Below are 17,862 nucleotides of genomic sequence, written 5' to 3' on the forward strand. Positions count from 1 at the left end.
TGGGCGAATCGCTGTCCCCGCGATCGCAGTCGTTCTCGAGTTTGCCAGTCAGTAAGCGTCGAATCCAGCCGTACAACCGACGTTACGCGCGCGAAACGGCATCAAAAAGCGAGACGATACGACCCGAATCGACCGCAATTGCAAAATCCGTATCATCTGTATACTCCTCCACACGCGAACTACGACTTCTGTGAGAGTGGCGCTGTGCACGTACACAGTGTGCTTTCGTGTGTAACGTTCTTCGAGCTGAGGTTAGTCACGGGTCGACTGCCACTTCGACCAATGACGATCAAGAGGCCTACCCCTCCCACGTACGCTCACTCAGCATAGGTGAGACTCCCAACTTCCGGCGTGAACATTTCCGGGTTGCGAATGCGAGTCGTCTTCGGACATTCGCACGTCGCGATTGTGTGTCTGGCAATTCGATATTTTCAACGAACGATACACGTGTGAGAGGTTAGAATAAGAAATAAGCGATGATACGAGCGACACGATATTGAATTATTTTGTAATACGTATCTGAATTCAGGAGTAAAAGTATGTAGAGTTCGTAACTAACAGCCGTGAAGTACGAATATCTAGACAGAATAACGAACGGAAGTACAGTCAGCGCTAGCTACACCACCATTATGGCTATTTCAGGCTGTAATCCAGTTAGCACTTTCTATCCTTTAATTCCTAAATCCATGAGTCGAAAGTACTTCTAGAATTAAAATGATATATGCCGTAACTGTACTATTGACAGTTGTGACAGGTAGTTGGCGACAGTTGGCGAGCAAACTCGCAACGGTCGAGGTTGGGTGTCGCAAGTTATACATGTATAAGATTGGTTAATTTGAATTTGGTTTTGCACTCTGTTGAATCGACTTTAATTTAGAACGAGGGAAACGACAACGGCCAATAATCGTCGTCATATTTTAGACTAAACCTGACGCATGGCTTAAAGCCAAGAGCTATATATAATTATCATCATCATCATCGTTGTGATATATGTGTTGGTAAGTGCAGCAGTTTTATTTTTGTCAATGAATTTTGTAATTAAATTGTCTCGATACGTAAATACGTTGTGACTTAATTCGTGATCAGAAACATTCGTAATCTTTGTAAATGCATCGACAGGGGCACGAGATTAATTCTGCTTCAATTATTATTGAATAAATTTAAATAGTATATCGAATTAGTTTCAATCGGTCAATAATGATGCAGTGTGGATTAATTTCCGCAGGAAATGGCTGTGGAATTTAAGTAAATGCTAAACATGCGGAGTACATGCGACGTGTCGGAATCACCGTCCCAGTTAGTAACAGCGAATATGTGGCTGCTTCCTGCAGGGACAACATAATCATTTATTAGCGTCGTTTCCACTTTTACATTAATCTAAACATGTTTTCCTTCGTATATGACGTGTGGCCGACAATAGAGGATATCGTAGGTAAAAAAATTCACCTTTAAATCTTGTTTATTTATGACTGCCATTAAATGCAACGTCAAATAAAAAATTTTATTGTTTTTACAACGATTTATTTGCATGCATCGAGACGTAATTTCTACACGCATAAATCTGCATACTTTTCATACTGAAAATAAATCGTGTATCTTGCTGGAAGGATTTAATATACATTCAATGCTGTGAGGATCGATTTTTTGAGGATTAATTTTTTTGTATTTTTTTCAGTCGAATACATTGACGTGGACTTTACGTTGTGGCTGTCATGGCTTCTAATGCCACTTCTTGTAACATTTCTGCTCCCGCTTGTGATTGTGCTGCTGCTATATTTAACTTCCCTAATACTATACGTCTACAAGTTGCACAGGTTTGCAAAAAAACTAGAAACTTATCGACTACATTAGTTTAATGGAACTGATTATCATTTAATAAGCAATTTAATAAGTAAATCTGTTAAGTCATTATTACAGTGCGTGTTGTTGAGTTATGCAATGGAATGATTAGCTTTTGAAAATGATAGAAATTGTGTGTTTTATGTATTGACTCATAAAAATTGAAAATTCTAAAGTATTTTTTTTCTTTTTTTACAAAATGCGTTTCATACTTTAAACCATTTTCAATTCCGTGGTTATTTACAAAAGAAATACTTTATACTTTTCAGAGTTAGATTAAGAAATGCTTATGGTACTGACTGGCGAAATGCAGCACGTTATACAGTCGCAGCTGTCTGGGATGCACATGGTTGGATTTGGCATGGTACATTTTAGTTCGATAAATATAATCGATACATATATCGATGACGTAACGATGACTCATTGTCGTATTTGAATCAGTCTATATAAGTTTACTTCTTAGAAAATTTGCTCGTAATAGTGTTAATGAGATACGTATTTTTTTCTAACAGGATATGAGGTCGTAGGCTTAGAAAATATCCCGCAGGACAAGCCAGTGCTGTTCATATACTATCATGGAGCTATCCCGATTGACTTGTATTATTTTATATCCAAAATATTCCTATTTAATTCGAAGCTAGTTCACACAGTGGCGGATCGATTTCTCTTCAACTTTCCTGGATGGTCGATAATCTCCGATGTCATGAAAGTTATACCTGGTACCATTCAAACATGTTCCGCTATTTTAAAAGAGGGAAATATGCTCGCTATTTCACCGGGCGGAGTGTACGAAGCACAGTTCAGCGATTCCTATTATCAGCTTATGTGGCAGAAAAGAATGGGTTTTGCGAAAGTTGCGCTGGACGCGAAAGTGGTAAAAATTTTGTATTATTATTCTTATTATTTACATATACCGCGGTTGAATCTTATTCCGATTTGCACTTGCTTTTCGTCTAGAGTATAGTTCCATTCTTCACAAAAAATGTCAGAGAAGCGTTCAGAACAGTGAGCTGGGGACAAAGGATGTGGTTGAGGATATACGCTAGGACGAAGTTTCCACTTGCACCTATTTATGGTGGCTTCCCCGTAAAGTTGGTAACGTACGTCGGTAAGCCTATCCAATGCGATGGAGATCTCACACCTGAAGAGTTGCAGCTGAAGGTAGATCAACATAAAGCGTGAAGAAACCGTTATATTTAAATTACAATTATATTTAACAAATATCTGGATATACTTCCAGGTTGCTGATGCTCTTCAAAATTTAATAAGAAAACATCAAAGGATACCAGGCAATATATCATGGGCGTTAGTAGAAAGAGTACGTAATATAGAAAGATAGAAGGGTAAAGAATAACCTTCTTTTTGATGTACTTAATGATTAACAAATGGTGCAGTTCACAGTATGTCTTAGAAGATATTTTGGTATAATGGATTAGTCGGTTTTAGATGGTAATACAAAAAGAATAAAATAGTAAGAGTTGTTCCATTTGATAAGTATAACCGATTTTTCTATATTTATATTTGTTTTATACTTGTACTTATATATGGTTGATTATTATAAAGAGATTTATTTATAACATTCATAGAAATATGTATATACACATCTTGGTGCATTTCTAAACCAACTTGTCATGATACAGATACAGCATAAAAATGTGAAATAATGTATTTTTCAAGTGTTATATTAAGTATAAAAGTACAAATGTGATCATTATATTACATGGGTTCCTGCCTTGTTACCTTATTACCATGACCTTTATTTCATGTATTTTACTATATATAACTTATTTTGTACAAAATATTACAATAAAAAGAGAAATTACAATAAATAATGTTTCGTCATTCAAAAGTTTATGTATGTATACGCACACATAAAAATGAGAAAAATATCGAATGAAATTATTTTACAAAATCAAGGCAGTCTAAATCTGTCATAGATTTGACTTAAAATGTGCTTCTTTGTGCATCTTGTATCTATATTGCAATTAAAACTTAGTAACATTTTCTACTATTACATAAATGCCAATATTTTATAAAAACTTTAATATTTAAAATTTTATATACATGCTCAAGATGTAACATGTAAGAATATATGTATTTAATCTTCCCATAAAATCTAGCAATTTTGATTTTAAAAATATAGATGCAATAAAAATGCACCAAATGTTTACATTTATTTTTATTATTAATGTAGCGTATAATTAAGTACGATTCCGAGAGATTACGTTTGTGCTGTGCGAATTGGCACAGCTGAGCGGTCGAAAAACTCGAAAATTAAAGAATATCACAAAGAGAGAGCAGAGTAACATGCCAGACAAGTGGCATAAATATTCGTTGGGCACTGTTGATAGTAATGCAAACTATTGCGACGTTTTATCGATAATGTATTTGGTCGATAATATATAATCCGACATTTATTCAAATGCTTTGCTCTGATCGTTCAGTTTTCGAGATTTTCGACTCGGTTGTGTCGGTTCACAGAATACAAACGTAACTTTTAGCGTACTATCAAATTAATTAATACAATTAATTCGATTAATTCTACAATTAATAATTCATGTAAATGTAATTAAAAATATTTCGTGTGTTAAAATATTGAAAAATAACTTAATTTTATTTGTATTAACATCGCATATGTATGTACATACATAAGCTACAAATGTCAAATGTATGTACGCATGTGTGCGTGTAGAAATGAGAATTCATGTCATGAATTTCATGATTCGTGTATTACCCTATGGCTACGAGTGTGACACCACGTGCAAGAGAGAGATCGTACAAAACCGGCTCCTTTCACTCTACCTCCTTGGAACGCGCCGAAAAGCGGAAACTACGAAGAGAATGATTGAATTTTTATTAATCTACTTTCCTCAATCTTAATAATCAATCTCGCATCATTTCGTGAAGGTAACATTTATTTTCTGACTCACGTTCACGCGAATCGGTATACGCGTGTGTGCGTATGGATTGTGTGCATGTTCGGTACGGTTCGGCACAGTTCGGCGGCTATCGGTGTATGTCTCGCCGATTATAGGTTGCGAGACGGAAGCGAGTTTTCACTCTAGCATAACCGCCTACCCGATGACCGACGCTTGCGCCGTACCGTTCCCCGAAGTGAAAGAAAGTACGGTTTCTTTCACTCGCTCGCGTATAAACCGCCTGTAAACCGTTCCTAGCTACGAGAGCACCGTATCGCGCTGTGAAAGTGCCGTTTCTGTTTTCCTGCGAATCTTCCGTTCCATCTGCGCGCCCGCGTCCGCGGCTACGAAGCGGATCGTCAGACACCGGCGGGTCGACGACTAGCATAATTAATCCCACGCCGTCCTGTAACTTCATGCACCAACATGAGTGACTACTCTGCGGTTGCTCCGCCTCAGAATTTCAGCCAAAGCACCGCTTTTGCCGCGGCACTGCAACGTGCCAAACAGGTAAACCGCAACGCGACTCGGCGCGATTCGCGATAACGGCTCGCCCGCGTTTGCCCGCCAAGACCTCGTCTTCCAGCTTTCTCTCCTCCCCTCGGAGGAGGATAATATTGTTTCGCACGATTTACGGCTACCTCGTAAATCACGGTTACTGCTGCTCGTTCCTTACGTCGCTTATGTCGCTGCGTTTCGCGTTATGCCGAACACCCGTAGAAATGAGATTACAGCTAGCATAAATTCAGCTATGATTTACATATGCATGTGGAATAGGACAGTCAAACTTAATAGTTCGTCTTGATCGATCTTCCTAGATTGCTGCAAAAATAAATCCAGCTGGTGCACAGAACAATCAAGATTCCAAGTTGAAACGTCCTCTCGAAGATAGTTCAGGTAACATATGCTCTAAGTGTTTCCTTTTTGCACTTTATGTTCCATGACAAAGTGGCGTACACTTATTTGATAGATTGTGCCTGGTAATTATTTGATCTCACGTTATATCTTGTGCTTACAGAGCCAGAGGCGAAGAAGATGGCATCGTTGGTGGCAGATCCTTTAATAGGCATTCGTGGAGGACCTGGAGGCACTTCCATTGGGGATCCGGGTAGTCAGGGATCCAGAGTACAAGTTTCTTCCAGTATAGGTGGTATTTGCAACGAAGATATCAGAGTTCCAGATAAAATGGTCGGTTTAAGTAAGTTGAAAATGGCAAAGTAGAAGAGACTTGCTTTGCTCTCTGTATAAGTACATCTTTCATATGCGAGACATCACATAATATGCCAAATATCAGTTAATAAGAATTTGCTGTTTAATTATAATACTCTTTATTTATTATATATCACGCGTAATGATGCAACCTTATCAATTTGATAGTTTAAGTATTATCGTTATCTTATCGTTAATATCTATAGGTACTTGTCGCATTATTTCTTAGACTGTTAAGAATATGTTATTTTCCTGGCATTAATTATTTGACACACATGTTTGTAGTCGAAACACATGAATAATAGGAGCATTATATGTTACTTTTACTTTCAAGTAATGATAATGTGTTTACAGTAATTGGCAGAGGCGGAGAACAAATAACAAGATTGCAAAGCGAAACAGGATGTAAGATACAGATGGCACCGGAAAGCGGTGGGCTGCCGGAACGCGTTTGCACGCTAACTGGTTCACGAGAGGCTGTCAAGTAACTTGTTTTTCCCTTCTTATTTCGTTAATTTTAACGTTATTTTGTATGCAATGCAATACTATGACTCCACATTATTACACACGATAAATGATTAAGGGTTTACTTTCATCTGTTCATCTCGAATGTGTTTTACTCTGTTTAATTTTTCACCGCAGTGGAATATGGTTCGTTGATCCAAGTTCTACACTCATAGATGTAATCAATAATTTTTCTTACCAAAAAAATTGTTCACAAATGAGCCAAGCAAATCTGCTATCCTCCTTAAATTTACACAAGGATACATTTCATTCCGATTTATTTAAGCGCAAAGCTTCTCACCGCACTCCCGTCTTGACACTCCCGCAAGACAACTGAATAATCTTTTTCGTGTATCAAACTGTGATGTTAGACATAATAATGTACATGAATATCGCTATGTTTTGTAACTCTACTTGTGATTGGGACACTGTTAATTTCGATAACATAGCTTGTATGTATTAGTATACTCTGTACGCTGTAATTTCATATTAACACACGTGTCGCAAATGTAGGACATATGCTTTCGCATATTGAAGTTATGAAAGTGTGTTTTACAGAATCTTTGTTTAGCTCCTGGATGTGAATAGCGGGCTCAAACTTGACTTTCTATATATGCTTCAGTATTTCTGGCCATTGAAAATTGATCGAATGAGTTGATCTTTTTTAATTTGATAATTTTGTATTTACTAATAGTTTTTTTGCTTTCAATAGGGTATGGAGAGAGGGAGAAAAGGAAGGAAGGAGGATAGGATATGCATGGGGACGTGTTAATCACAACACGAAGAAAATTGAAAACTTTTGTTTATTTGAAACCGCTTATAATTGAACCCATGGCATTTTTTGATACAAAACCTTAAAACCTTGAAACCTTTTGTCGCACCATTGATAAGAACATTATCGATCATTGAAAGAAAAATGTTGTGAATGTGATATATGATATCTTGGCCCATGATAGATATATTAGTGCATATTTATGTGTTGCAAACAAATTTCATTACTGTACATCGATTCAAGTCTCTCACGTGTGAAACGTTTAACTGCGAGAGATGTTGTACACGTGTGCCTTATATGTTTCAGCCGGGCAAAGGAGCTCGTATTGTCAATTGTGAATCAAAGAAGTAGAAGTGAAGGAATTGGTGATATGAATATGAGCGGCAACAGCAGTGCTATGATGGGTCATCCAGGATTTGTGGAGATAATGATTCCAGGTCCAAAAGTTGGTTTGATAATCGGCAAGGGAGGAGAAACCATAAAACAGCTTCAGGAGAAGTCTGGAGCTAAAATGGTCGTTATTCAGGAAGGACCGTCTCAGGAACAAGAGAAACCGCTAAGGTAAGATAAACTTTCTTTCTCTCTGCAAGAAATAAGAAATCACTAAGGTAAGATAGAACTTTCTTTCTCTGTGCAAGTATAATTGTTCTCCCTAATTTTATGTATTAAAATAATATTGCGTACTTAATATTTAAAATCAATATCCTTTCTCTGTAGAATAACAGGAGATCCTCAAAAGGTTGAATATGCAAAACAGTTAGTTTATGAATTAATAGCTGAAAAAGAGATGCAAATGTTTCACAGAGGAGGAAGAGGAGGTACTGATAGGACAGGAAATTATTCTAATGATAGTGGTTTCAATCATGGTCCTGCAAATACTGATGGAGTCGAGGTTATTAATCATGCTCCTCTTAATTACATCACGGGCAAATATAATAAAAGAGCATTAATCTGGAATTTAATTGTGCTGTTTTCTATCTTTATAATCTTAAGATTCATTAAATTTATATCATTTAATGCAGGTACTCGTTCCAAGAGCAGCAGTTGGAGTCGTTATTGGTAAAGGTGGAGATATGATTAAAAAAATACAAGCGGAAAGCGGCGCTAAAGTCCAATTCCAGCAAGGAAGAGAAGATGGACCTGGCGACAGAAAGTGTTTGTTGTCAGGGAAGCATCAAGCTGTTGAACAAGCTCGTCAACGAATTCAGGAACTAATTGATAGCGTTATGGTACATACTTTGCGAGTTTTCGCAAATTTTTTTAAATGCACACAACGTTTGCTAGCTAATATAAGAATTAATTTCACGAAACTGATTATTAACTTCAAGTTATTTCTCGTGTTTCTAGAGGAGAGACGACGGTAGAAGTAATATGGGTGGCAGAGGTGGTCCGAGGGGTAACGGTTTTGGTGGCAATCGCAATCCTAACGAATTTGGTACTTGGGATAGACGACAAGGCGGACCTATGCAAGATAAGATTGAAACAACATTCACTGTACCATCTTCCAAATGCGGAATTATAATTGGCAAAGGTTTCATCTTATTTTATTGGCTATATTTGCATTGTAAACACTTCCAACTGTATACTCTCATTTCTATAGAACAATTGCATAATTAATGAATAATGCTTTAATTTTTAGATTCTTTATGTATTATCTTGCGACAAAGTTTGCTCTTATGTAGTTTTAAAGATAAAGTTATAATTTAAGTAGTAATTACAGTAGTTAATAGAAAGCTTTGTTCTAATCTTATTTTTAGGCGGTGAAACCATCAAACAGATCAACCAACAGACAGGAGCACATTGCGAGTTAGACAGACGGAATCAAAGTAATGAGAACGAGAAGATTTTCATTATTCGGGGGAACCCCGAACAAGTCGAGCATGCGAAAAGAATATTTAGCGAAAAGCTAGGCATGGTAAGTTTTGGTATATTTCAATGAGAAATTCATCACTACGCGGCATTTTTAGTAGAAATTACCTAAAATTTTTGCTGCCTGTCTATTCAAAGGGTCCAGCTGGTTCCTCATATGCCGGTACGCAAGGCGCAGTTGGATACAATCCAAACTGGAATGCAGGATACCAAGCATGGCCCAATCAGCCACAAACGAACGACGGAAGTATGTATGGTTTTATGGTTCCTTATAGCATGCCTGGAGGTAAGTGTCATATTTGTTACGTAATGAATTTGCAGGCAACGCTAATCAAGCTCCTGTACAAGTCAATCCACAGACTGGTCAGCCGGACTATAGCGCTCAGTGGGCGGAATATTACCGATCGCTAGGTATGCACAGAGAGGCCGACATGATCGAGCAGCAGGCCAAGCAGGGAAAGCAAGATCACAATCAACAAGGAGGTGGGAATCTCTCTCTGCTTTCATATTGCGTGAGAAGTTGAATTGTTTATATTACACAAACCGTACCGTTTCAGGCAATTCGCAAAATCAGTCTAATCCAGCGACGACGGGCACCGCCGGCCCGAACCAGCAGCAACAGCCTCAGCAACAGCCGCAAACTCAGCAGCAGCAACAGGCGGGTGCCGCGCAAAATGGCGGCCAGGCTGATTACAGCGTTCAGTGGGCGGAATATTACAGGAGCATCGGCAAGATAAAGGAAGCTGAAGCGATAGAAGCGCAGATGAAAGCTGGCAAGGTATATTTCTCTGCCAAGCTACAATGCTTCTCGATTATTGTTTTCTCGTTTGCCTGTGTGTTTTAACGTTACGTTATATTGCGTCCAACAGCTTGGCATACAAGGGAACCAAATGGCCCAACAGCAAATGCAGACTCTTCAAGGGCAGTCAGCTGGTCCGCCGGGTACCACACCCAACGCGTTTCCTCAAGCTTACGGCAGTTACCCGGCGATGAACGCCGGTTCTGCTCCAGCTGGTTATTACGCCGCGAATGCTGGCTCCAATTCACAACCGCAGACGGGACAGCAGAATCCTTCTTTCCCACCAGGCTATCAAAATTATCCTTACTCACAGTCGGCTTCTGAGAATTGAACTTCCATTTGAGAGAAAGGCAAGCTGTAAGTATACCTCGATACGGTACGGGTATACAGGAAATTGTATAATATATATCATGCGTTTTCGCGATATTTTAAATGCAATTGTTATTGTTAATATTTGTACGTTTTTTTATTTCGATAACAGTTGTACGTAAAAGCTTGAATTGCAGCTGACAAATATTCCCAGCAGCATATATAAATAAGTACGAGTTTATACAATTTTCCTGATGCTCCACGATTATCATATTAAGCCAGTATGAGCCTGAGTGTCTCTAGACATGCGCAACGTGTCGATGGAATAAAAAGTAATTGTAATTCTTCACTTTATGTTTTTAGTATAATTTTTATGTTTATTTCTTATTTGTACGTTTTGGAGATCTTTTTTGTACAATATATTTTTGTATTAACGCTCACTTTTATACTGGCTTAACGTATGACGTGTTATAAATCAATGGTGTAAGAATAAGGAATGTTACTACATCTGCTGACATTTTGATTATTGTGATATTGAATCTTTCAGGGAAACTTTGAACACAAAACATTCCAAAATAATATAAAATCCATGATATTTCGCGCGATGATTTTGAATACGATATATACATTCTACACCTTTGAAATAAAACTTGTTACTCCTACATGGATCACGTCTTTTTACTGTAATTATTTGTTTATTTCAGATAGTTTTCAGATAGCTTTCCGTCGGGACGCGCTTAATGCCTGCCTCTCCATATAACTTTATCATAAATAGTTGACTGCTTCATAATCTTCATATATCTTTAAAAATGTCATGAGAAACCGATTATATTCTGTTTATACTATAATATACGTTTCATGTGTTTTTTTTATATATACATATACATATATATATATATAAAATATACTATAGGATATTCATCGTTCTAAGTTTATAGTTCTAAGTAATTAAAGAATATCAATCGAGAAGTTTCATTGAAATTAATATTATAATATAGTAATCAATATGATGTCTCTCTGTGTTCTACTTATACACTATTGTATGTATTTTCGTTACATAACGTGTAATTGTAATATAAGTTGAAGCTGTGGCAGGTCAGAAAGCAGCAGGTCAGAAAGAGGAGCGAGGGATCGACATCTGTACCCAATTTATTGCATCCTCTCTCATTAAACTTGTTAAACTATATCCTTATAAATTGCGTTGTTACGAACGATATATTGTTGGCATTACTTGTCACTACTGGATCGTTACTCGCGTCTTGACATCCAAGACGCTTACTCGCTTGAGACGATACTATCACTCGTTTTGTTACACAAACCTGAAACTTGACGAAATCCTGTAATTGATACAGCTCTGCCACTCTCTCTGTGTTTTTTATTACCTACATGAAAGTTATTTTCACGATAATGTATGAAAGATACATGTGTGACATGACAATTTACATGTGCATATGTTCCTACTGCGCTGGTATTAAATACAACTTTGCTTTGGTTTTTTTTCGCTTTCTCTCGTGAAATACCAATACTATTTTTAGATATTCGGAGCAGCCAGTTAGAGAGACTTAGGCATCCTACAATAAGTCACGGATGGAGATCTGCAATCTAAAATGTTTCATTCAGCATTAATCTACATGTACACAGTCGGGAGAATCAGGACCTGCAAACGGAGGATTAGTTGGAATATGCGTAATGTGAACACATAATGTGAAATATTGTTTACTAATGATATACATCGTATATATACTAAATATTGCTTAGCCAGTATTACGTGCTTTTCTATATATGATATATAATGAAATATCGGCTATTTCATATTCGAAAGTACTCGAATATCGGAAAACTTAATTAGTTATACCTGTAATATTAGATTTTTTCTAGTTTCTTATTATAACAAGTTTCTTAAGGAATTAAATGTGTTATGAACATGGATGCAGAATGTAATCTAAAGTGGGATATTCCATTCCTGCAGAATGTGTGATAAATTTTCATTTGGTAAAACTGTTACTGAATACTATGTTAACGCACAAGGTTTATTTTCGACCACTGAGTATCTTGAAAGTTTAAACTTCAGATTTCATTGAAATAAAATTTATATCAGCGGGAGGAAAATCTTTTGTCCCATATCTGCATTTTCATTAATAAAATCTTTTAATTCTATAGATTTTTTATTCTTTACCTTGAAATATATTAATTGATGCTTTGAAATAATTGTGTATATCTCATGATTACTTATATGTAATTATTTCTAATATCTGGCATCTTTAAATAAGTACGTAACTTTTGTAACATGCTGTCTATGGACAGATCTATTCAGAGGCAAACTTGAAATGTCTTACTAAATATATCTTACTTATAAATAGTAACGTATCCATAGGCTTTTACATTACAGATATATGCTTATTCTTGATGTAAAAGAGAATTATAATCTTTAATTATTATTCTTCATTTCTTAGCATATTTTTGTTTCATTACGATTAAAAAGCAACTAATCATAAATGATTATCAGTTGATATGATATTTAAAGTTACATTGTTAAAAAAGTTAATTTAGCTAAAGTTCTATTATTACAATATGAAACTGTATATTTATATTTTTCTCTCAAGAAACGTAATATAAAGAGCTTTGAGTTAACATCTTCCAAATTTTGTTATTTTAATATAAATGAAAAAATTAACAGTTTCGATAATAGATGTAAAATCATATTTAACATTATCTTTTATGTATTTTATGTAACATGAAAAATACTTTATTTATATATTTTTTGTTGAATTAACATTAATTAATGAAACAACTCATGTTCTCATTTAATGTTTTATTTATCTAAATATATTTGATAAAAACGTATTTAAAACTGTTTACTCTCATTCTTCTTTATTACTCGAGATAGTATAAACTATATGTAATAATAAAATCTAGATTTCAATCAGTTTTAGAAACATAAATGATAAAAATTACATAAAATTAGATTTATTTGATACACCAATATCTAAAGTTCTGATAATTACACACACACACACAAATATATTTTTTAAAAATGTTCAAAACTGCAGCTTTAGAACTCTTTTTGTAAATTAATTGTACACTTTATTATATTCTTGATAATATTGGTTTGTAAGATTAATTATTGTGATCATTGGAAGATGGTATAAAGTATATTGTAAGTAAATCAGAAATTATATATATGTCATATATACATGTCATATTATGTCATCTCATAAATAATTTAATTACTTTAAGTTGTTTTTATAGGAAAAATTGTGTGAAAAGTTAAATATCTTCTATAAAGGATTATTAACTTTATAATTTATAATTATTATAATGCACAGAAAATGTTACATAGATCATTTTGTTTTCTATGTTTACGTTGCCAAATTTCTAGCATTTAATTTACAGTTTTATTAACTATTTTTAAGTTTTGTCACGAGAATATTCCTCTTTCCTCTGAATATATATTCTAAAATGTATATTCTCAACCTCTCAATCTTATGTACCATTCAAGGTATTTTCTGTAATTTTATACTATACATAATTAATTGAGATTGGCGATGTTTCAGGAACAAGCGCAACAGAAAGCCTTCCACTTTCTCTGATCAAGAGAAGCAAATAGCAAATACGTATAAAAAAATCCTATAAACAAAATTTTTTTAAAGTGACATAAAAGTTGTCTATATAGAAACTATATAACTAGGCAGAGGTGTAATGCACGTGTATTCAACATAAGATTTATAAAAATTTTTAATAAAAACTAATGACAAAATAAAACAATACGTTGTTGTATGTCGTTTGTTGAAACACAAAGGGGAAATAATTTAGATATTTTATCATTCTCGTTATCGTTTTAGGATAGTACCAATTATTAATAAGGCGCTTAGTGTAACGAAATGTTTTATTTTTGTGCACGAAGAATTTATGTATAACATTCTTCCATATTTGAGCGTACTTACTATTAGTTCGTAATACTCCGACGTTATTACATGGACTGGTAAACATTTTGTAGCAAGAGATTGCATCCCCATAGATATAATCATACAAATCTTATTCGCCGGCAAATTATAATCGCGATCAGCAAATGTATCGGCGGTAAAATATAAATCCTCATTCCTAAAGCCTTCACTAAGTAGCATAATTTAACACTTATGTAATCTCTCGATGCTTTATATCTCTGGCGGCGGACCGTACATAGGATTTAATTGTTGCGTGCAGCGTATGAACGTCGCCCGTCGCGGTAGCTCGCGCAAACGTGCGGCCCCCGTGTAAGTGCACGCGGATCTCAAGCCGCCTAGTATGTCCAGCACGGTGTTCTCGATCAAACCTTTGTAAGGCACTTCGACAGTTTTCCCTTCGGAAGATCTGCAGGTGAAAGACAAGCATGTGAGTAGTTTCAGCGTTTTCTTTGTACATCATTTGATTGAATTTGAGGATTAATCTTTACCTGTAGTCCGCGACGCCGCCAGCGTGCTTCTTCATGGCTGTACTGGAAGCCATGCCGTAGAACAGCTTGAACTTCTTGCCGTTCTTCTCTATAATTTCGCCACCGCACTCTTCGTGACCCGCAAATATCCCGCCTGCCATGACGAAGTCCGCGCCAGCACCGAACGCCTTCGCCAGGTCTCCTGGGCAGGTACATCCACCGTCCTAGTAAGAAATTGATGAATATGTATATATAGGAACATGAATAGAGAAACGGGACATGCGTAATTGCATTTCATTCCAGTACGCATGGCAATCGCGAAACAAAGGAGCGTAATTAAAAGGGATATTTACGGCAATAATGTGGCCCTTCAAGCCGTGAGCGGCGTCCGCGCATTCAATCACGGCGCTCAACTGCGGATAGCCCACGCCGGTCTTCATCCGCGTGGTGCACACGGAACCCGGACCGATCCCTACTTTGATTATATCCGCGCCGGAGAGTATCAGTTCCTCCACCATTTCTCCTGTCACAACATTTCCTGCCTGTAGTGGTAGTAATTGATCTTTATGTTTAAGTATAGAGGATACAGATTGGCAATATTAAGCAGCCAAGCGGATCAGACTATTTATAATATTTGCGCATCTATCAAAGCTGATAAAACTGAAAACTGATGGAGCACTTACGATTATCGTGTGACTCGGGTACCGTGCTCTTACTTTTCTCACGTATTCGACAAAGTGTTGCGAGTAGCCATTTGCTACGTCCAGGCATATAAAAGACAAGTCCGGCACGACTTCTAGGATGCTCGCGAGCCGTTCGTAATCCTCGTTTCCCGTGCCCGAACTCGCTGCTACATTTTTTATGCAATCGGGATTTAGCGAAGCGAAGTCTTTCCATTCATCTGCAGTATAATATTTATGAACCGTGGTGAAAAGGCCATGCTAAAAAAAATTATTGCATCAGTATGAATTAATTTGCATTATTTCGTGAATAGTATCGCTCGTGTGGTTTGCTTCATACTTGCACTAACATGAAAGAAATAAAAAAAAATTAGTTAATTGAATCTGAAAGGTACAATCTGTATCTTATTCATTACCTAGTAGAATGATATGCAGTTATTAGTAAGAAGGTAATAAGATATTATGTTATCTATCCGGAAACCATCACTACTGACGATATTATCTTAGTTTTAGATTATGCTATATCTCAAAATAGGTCATTAAGTTACTTCATACCTTTGATAAAGCCTTTGCCATTTCAAATGTTCCAACAGTGTCCATATTAGAGGCCATTACAGGAATCCCTCTGTATGTTTGTTTAGAATTGCGAAAAGTGATTTCCCTAAAGAGATCTACCTAAAATGTGAGAGAGAATTATTAGTGTGTTAATATCCACTGATGTAACGAATATATTAAGGAACAATTTTAATTTGTACAATATACGAGGCTGTATGTATCTCAATTTGGTGTATCAAAAAATGTATAGACAGTTTAATTGCATTATATTAATATTCTGATATATCACGGAATTTTTATTTCTCTGGGATGATGAGGATATTAATATAATGCAATTAGTTATATATACATTTTTTCATACATCAAGTTGCAATATTACAAGACACAAAAAGTATCATCAAGCAAATTGTCATCATTACAATAATACAATAAATGTAATAAGGAAACAGATTATTTATTATTATATTAATTTCTTCATATTATAAAAAACCACAAAAAGTGATAATTCGCCGTATCGGTACAAAGTCAGTTAAAGAACCGGAGCCAGCGAGGAAAGCACAAAGATCATGTGCCAACGAGGAAAATTTCATACCGTAATAGATTCGAAAGTCTCAGATAACAATCGTCATTGTTGTGTAAACGTCTTGCTGGGCACAATCGGCGTCAGATAACAATAGCCAGGGGCTACGTTACTATAATTCTAACGTATACCCATACGTCTGGCATTGATCGTTGAATTTAAATCGCTACGCGATCGTTCACTCGTGCTACCCCGTACCGGGTAAGACGCTGCGGACGAATTCCCCGACATTTCCGAAATGTCGAACACGTCGAGCAAACTTGCAAGGCAGACGTCTTGTCCCGACTCTAATTTACGGCAATTACATAAATACTCACGTCAGATCTGCTCTTCAGCGTGCTCCGCTTCGGACGCAGCAGCACGTCCTTAAAGTCCAGCTTTATGTCATTTATTATGTTCGGCATTTCGGCGAGTGATTGCTCTCCTCTTTGCAGGAACGATTCTCGATCTAGCAGACGACTATCCACGCACCGGTCGCGGACAGTCTGCGACGGTCAGACCCGCGAGCTCCGACGTTCCCGCACTGGCTGGTGCTGGTAGTTGGTACACCCAGACGTACCTTATCTGATACGTTTGCTGGAGAGGGAGAAGGCTATTTTCGTCTCTCTCTTTCTTTCTCTCTCCCTCTTCCTCGCTCCTTATTGAACCAGGGCGGTACGGTCTGGGGGTACTCCAAGAGGTATTCGTGACGATGTTCCTCGCGGAAACTGAAACGAGTCGCTTTATAAAAAAATGAAGAATTTGCTAGTACGTAGAATTTGTTGAAAACCTATGCGCAGTTTTATCAGAGAGAACGTCGTTTCAGTTTCAGTCAGAGAACTTGGAATATGGAACACGAAAAGATTACTCTGATTATCTCTTAATTGCGACGCCAGTTCATGTACTTTGTGCTGTTGGAAAGATCACATGATCACATTGATATAATTTTGATTGATGAACAAAGTCTCAATTGAGACATTAGAAAGAATGAAGGAATCCACGTCTACTATTACGATTACAGATCAACGGTGCGTTAATCAAAGATAATGGAAGAAATGGAGCAAGATTGCTTATAAATAAATATTTGAAAAGTATTTTTAGAATGTTGCTCAAGAAGATTGCAATATCACGTATAAATATCATATATATATCAGAATATAAAAATTTCGGCCGCGAACATGTTTTATTATCCAACACGAAATTAAACAAAGTTAAATTAAAAGAAAATTTCACGTTTAATTTTGTATAACGCAAACGTGTTATTTTAGTTTTAGTTCAAGTATAGAGCTATTATTCTACGTAGTTGGTTAATGATAAGACGGACTCATTATACTACCAATTTTTATGCCGAGTCATATGGTAGAAAATCGCATTTCAAGGGTCAGAGATTACGAGTGAGGAAAGACTGCATTACGATGCATCAATGAATTAGGATAAA

The 17,862-nt window shown here is 36.3% G+C and overlaps 3 protein-coding genes across 8 annotated transcripts; 2 read left to right on the forward strand and 1 right to left on the reverse strand.

Moving 5' to 3' along the window:
• Window positions 1-215: 215 nt before the first annotated feature.
• LOC105278491 (transmembrane protein 68) lies at window positions 216-3,671 on the forward strand. Of its 2 annotated transcripts, XM_011337622.2 has the most exons (8): window positions 216-330; window positions 922-998; window positions 1,226-1,432; window positions 1,676-1,814; window positions 2,109-2,203; window positions 2,352-2,713; window positions 2,797-3,000; window positions 3,080-3,671. In XM_011337622.2, the coding sequence occupies exons 3-8, from the start codon at window positions 1,384-1,386 to the stop codon at window positions 3,176-3,178; spliced, it is 948 nt and encodes a 315-aa protein (XP_011335924.1). In that variant the 5' UTR covers window positions 216-330; window positions 922-998; window positions 1,226-1,383; the 3' UTR covers window positions 3,179-3,671. The 2 variants fall into 2 exon arrangements, with proteins under 2 accessions (XP_011335924.1, XP_011335926.1); XM_011337624.3 differs by lacking the exon at window positions 216-330 and having other exon boundaries at window positions 517-998; window positions 1,207-1,432.
• Window positions 3,672-4,984: 1,313 nt separating this feature from the next.
• On the forward strand, window positions 4,985-12,376 carry LOC105278481 (far upstream element-binding protein 3). Of its 5 annotated transcripts, none has more exons than XM_011337599.3 (14): window positions 4,985-5,267; window positions 5,576-5,654; window positions 5,776-5,955; window positions 6,321-6,450; window positions 7,549-7,803; window positions 7,960-8,134; window positions 8,265-8,471; window positions 8,590-8,773; window positions 9,000-9,157; window positions 9,250-9,397; window positions 9,448-9,594; window positions 9,669-9,889; window positions 9,981-10,267; window positions 10,928-12,376. In XM_011337599.3, the coding sequence occupies exons 1-13, from the start codon at window positions 5,184-5,186 to the stop codon at window positions 10,239-10,241; spliced, it is 2,229 nt and encodes a 742-aa protein (XP_011335901.1). In that variant the 5' UTR covers window positions 4,985-5,183; the 3' UTR covers window positions 10,242-10,267; window positions 10,928-12,376. The 5 variants fall into 5 exon arrangements, with proteins under 5 accessions (XP_011335901.1, XP_011335902.1, XP_011335903.1 ...); XM_011337600.3 differs by having other exon boundaries at window positions 11,755-12,376; XM_011337601.3 differs by lacking the exon at window positions 10,928-12,376 and adding an exon at window positions 10,767-10,883.
• A 1,711-nt stretch (window positions 12,377-14,087) lies between these two features.
• On the reverse strand, window positions 14,088-17,741 carry LOC105278479 (GMP reductase 1). The gene is made up of 6 exons (XM_011337595.3): window positions 16,763-17,741; window positions 15,866-15,985; window positions 15,314-15,571; window positions 14,984-15,172; window positions 14,652-14,854; window positions 14,088-14,569 (listed from the first exon to the last, which is right to left on the reverse strand). Exons 1-6 carry the CDS (start codon window positions 16,847-16,849, stop codon window positions 14,374-14,376), a joined length of 1,053 nt encoding a protein of 350 aa, XP_011335897.1. The 5' UTR covers window positions 16,850-17,741; the 3' UTR covers window positions 14,088-14,373.
• Window positions 17,742-17,862: the final 121 nt, after the last annotated feature.

The sequence above is a fragment of the Ooceraea biroi genome, chromosome 1, assembly GCF_003672135.1.
Source record: "Ooceraea biroi isolate clonal line C1 chromosome 1, Obir_v5.4, whole genome shotgun sequence".
NCBI lineage: Eukaryota > Metazoa > Arthropoda > Insecta > Hymenoptera > Formicidae > Ooceraea > Ooceraea biroi.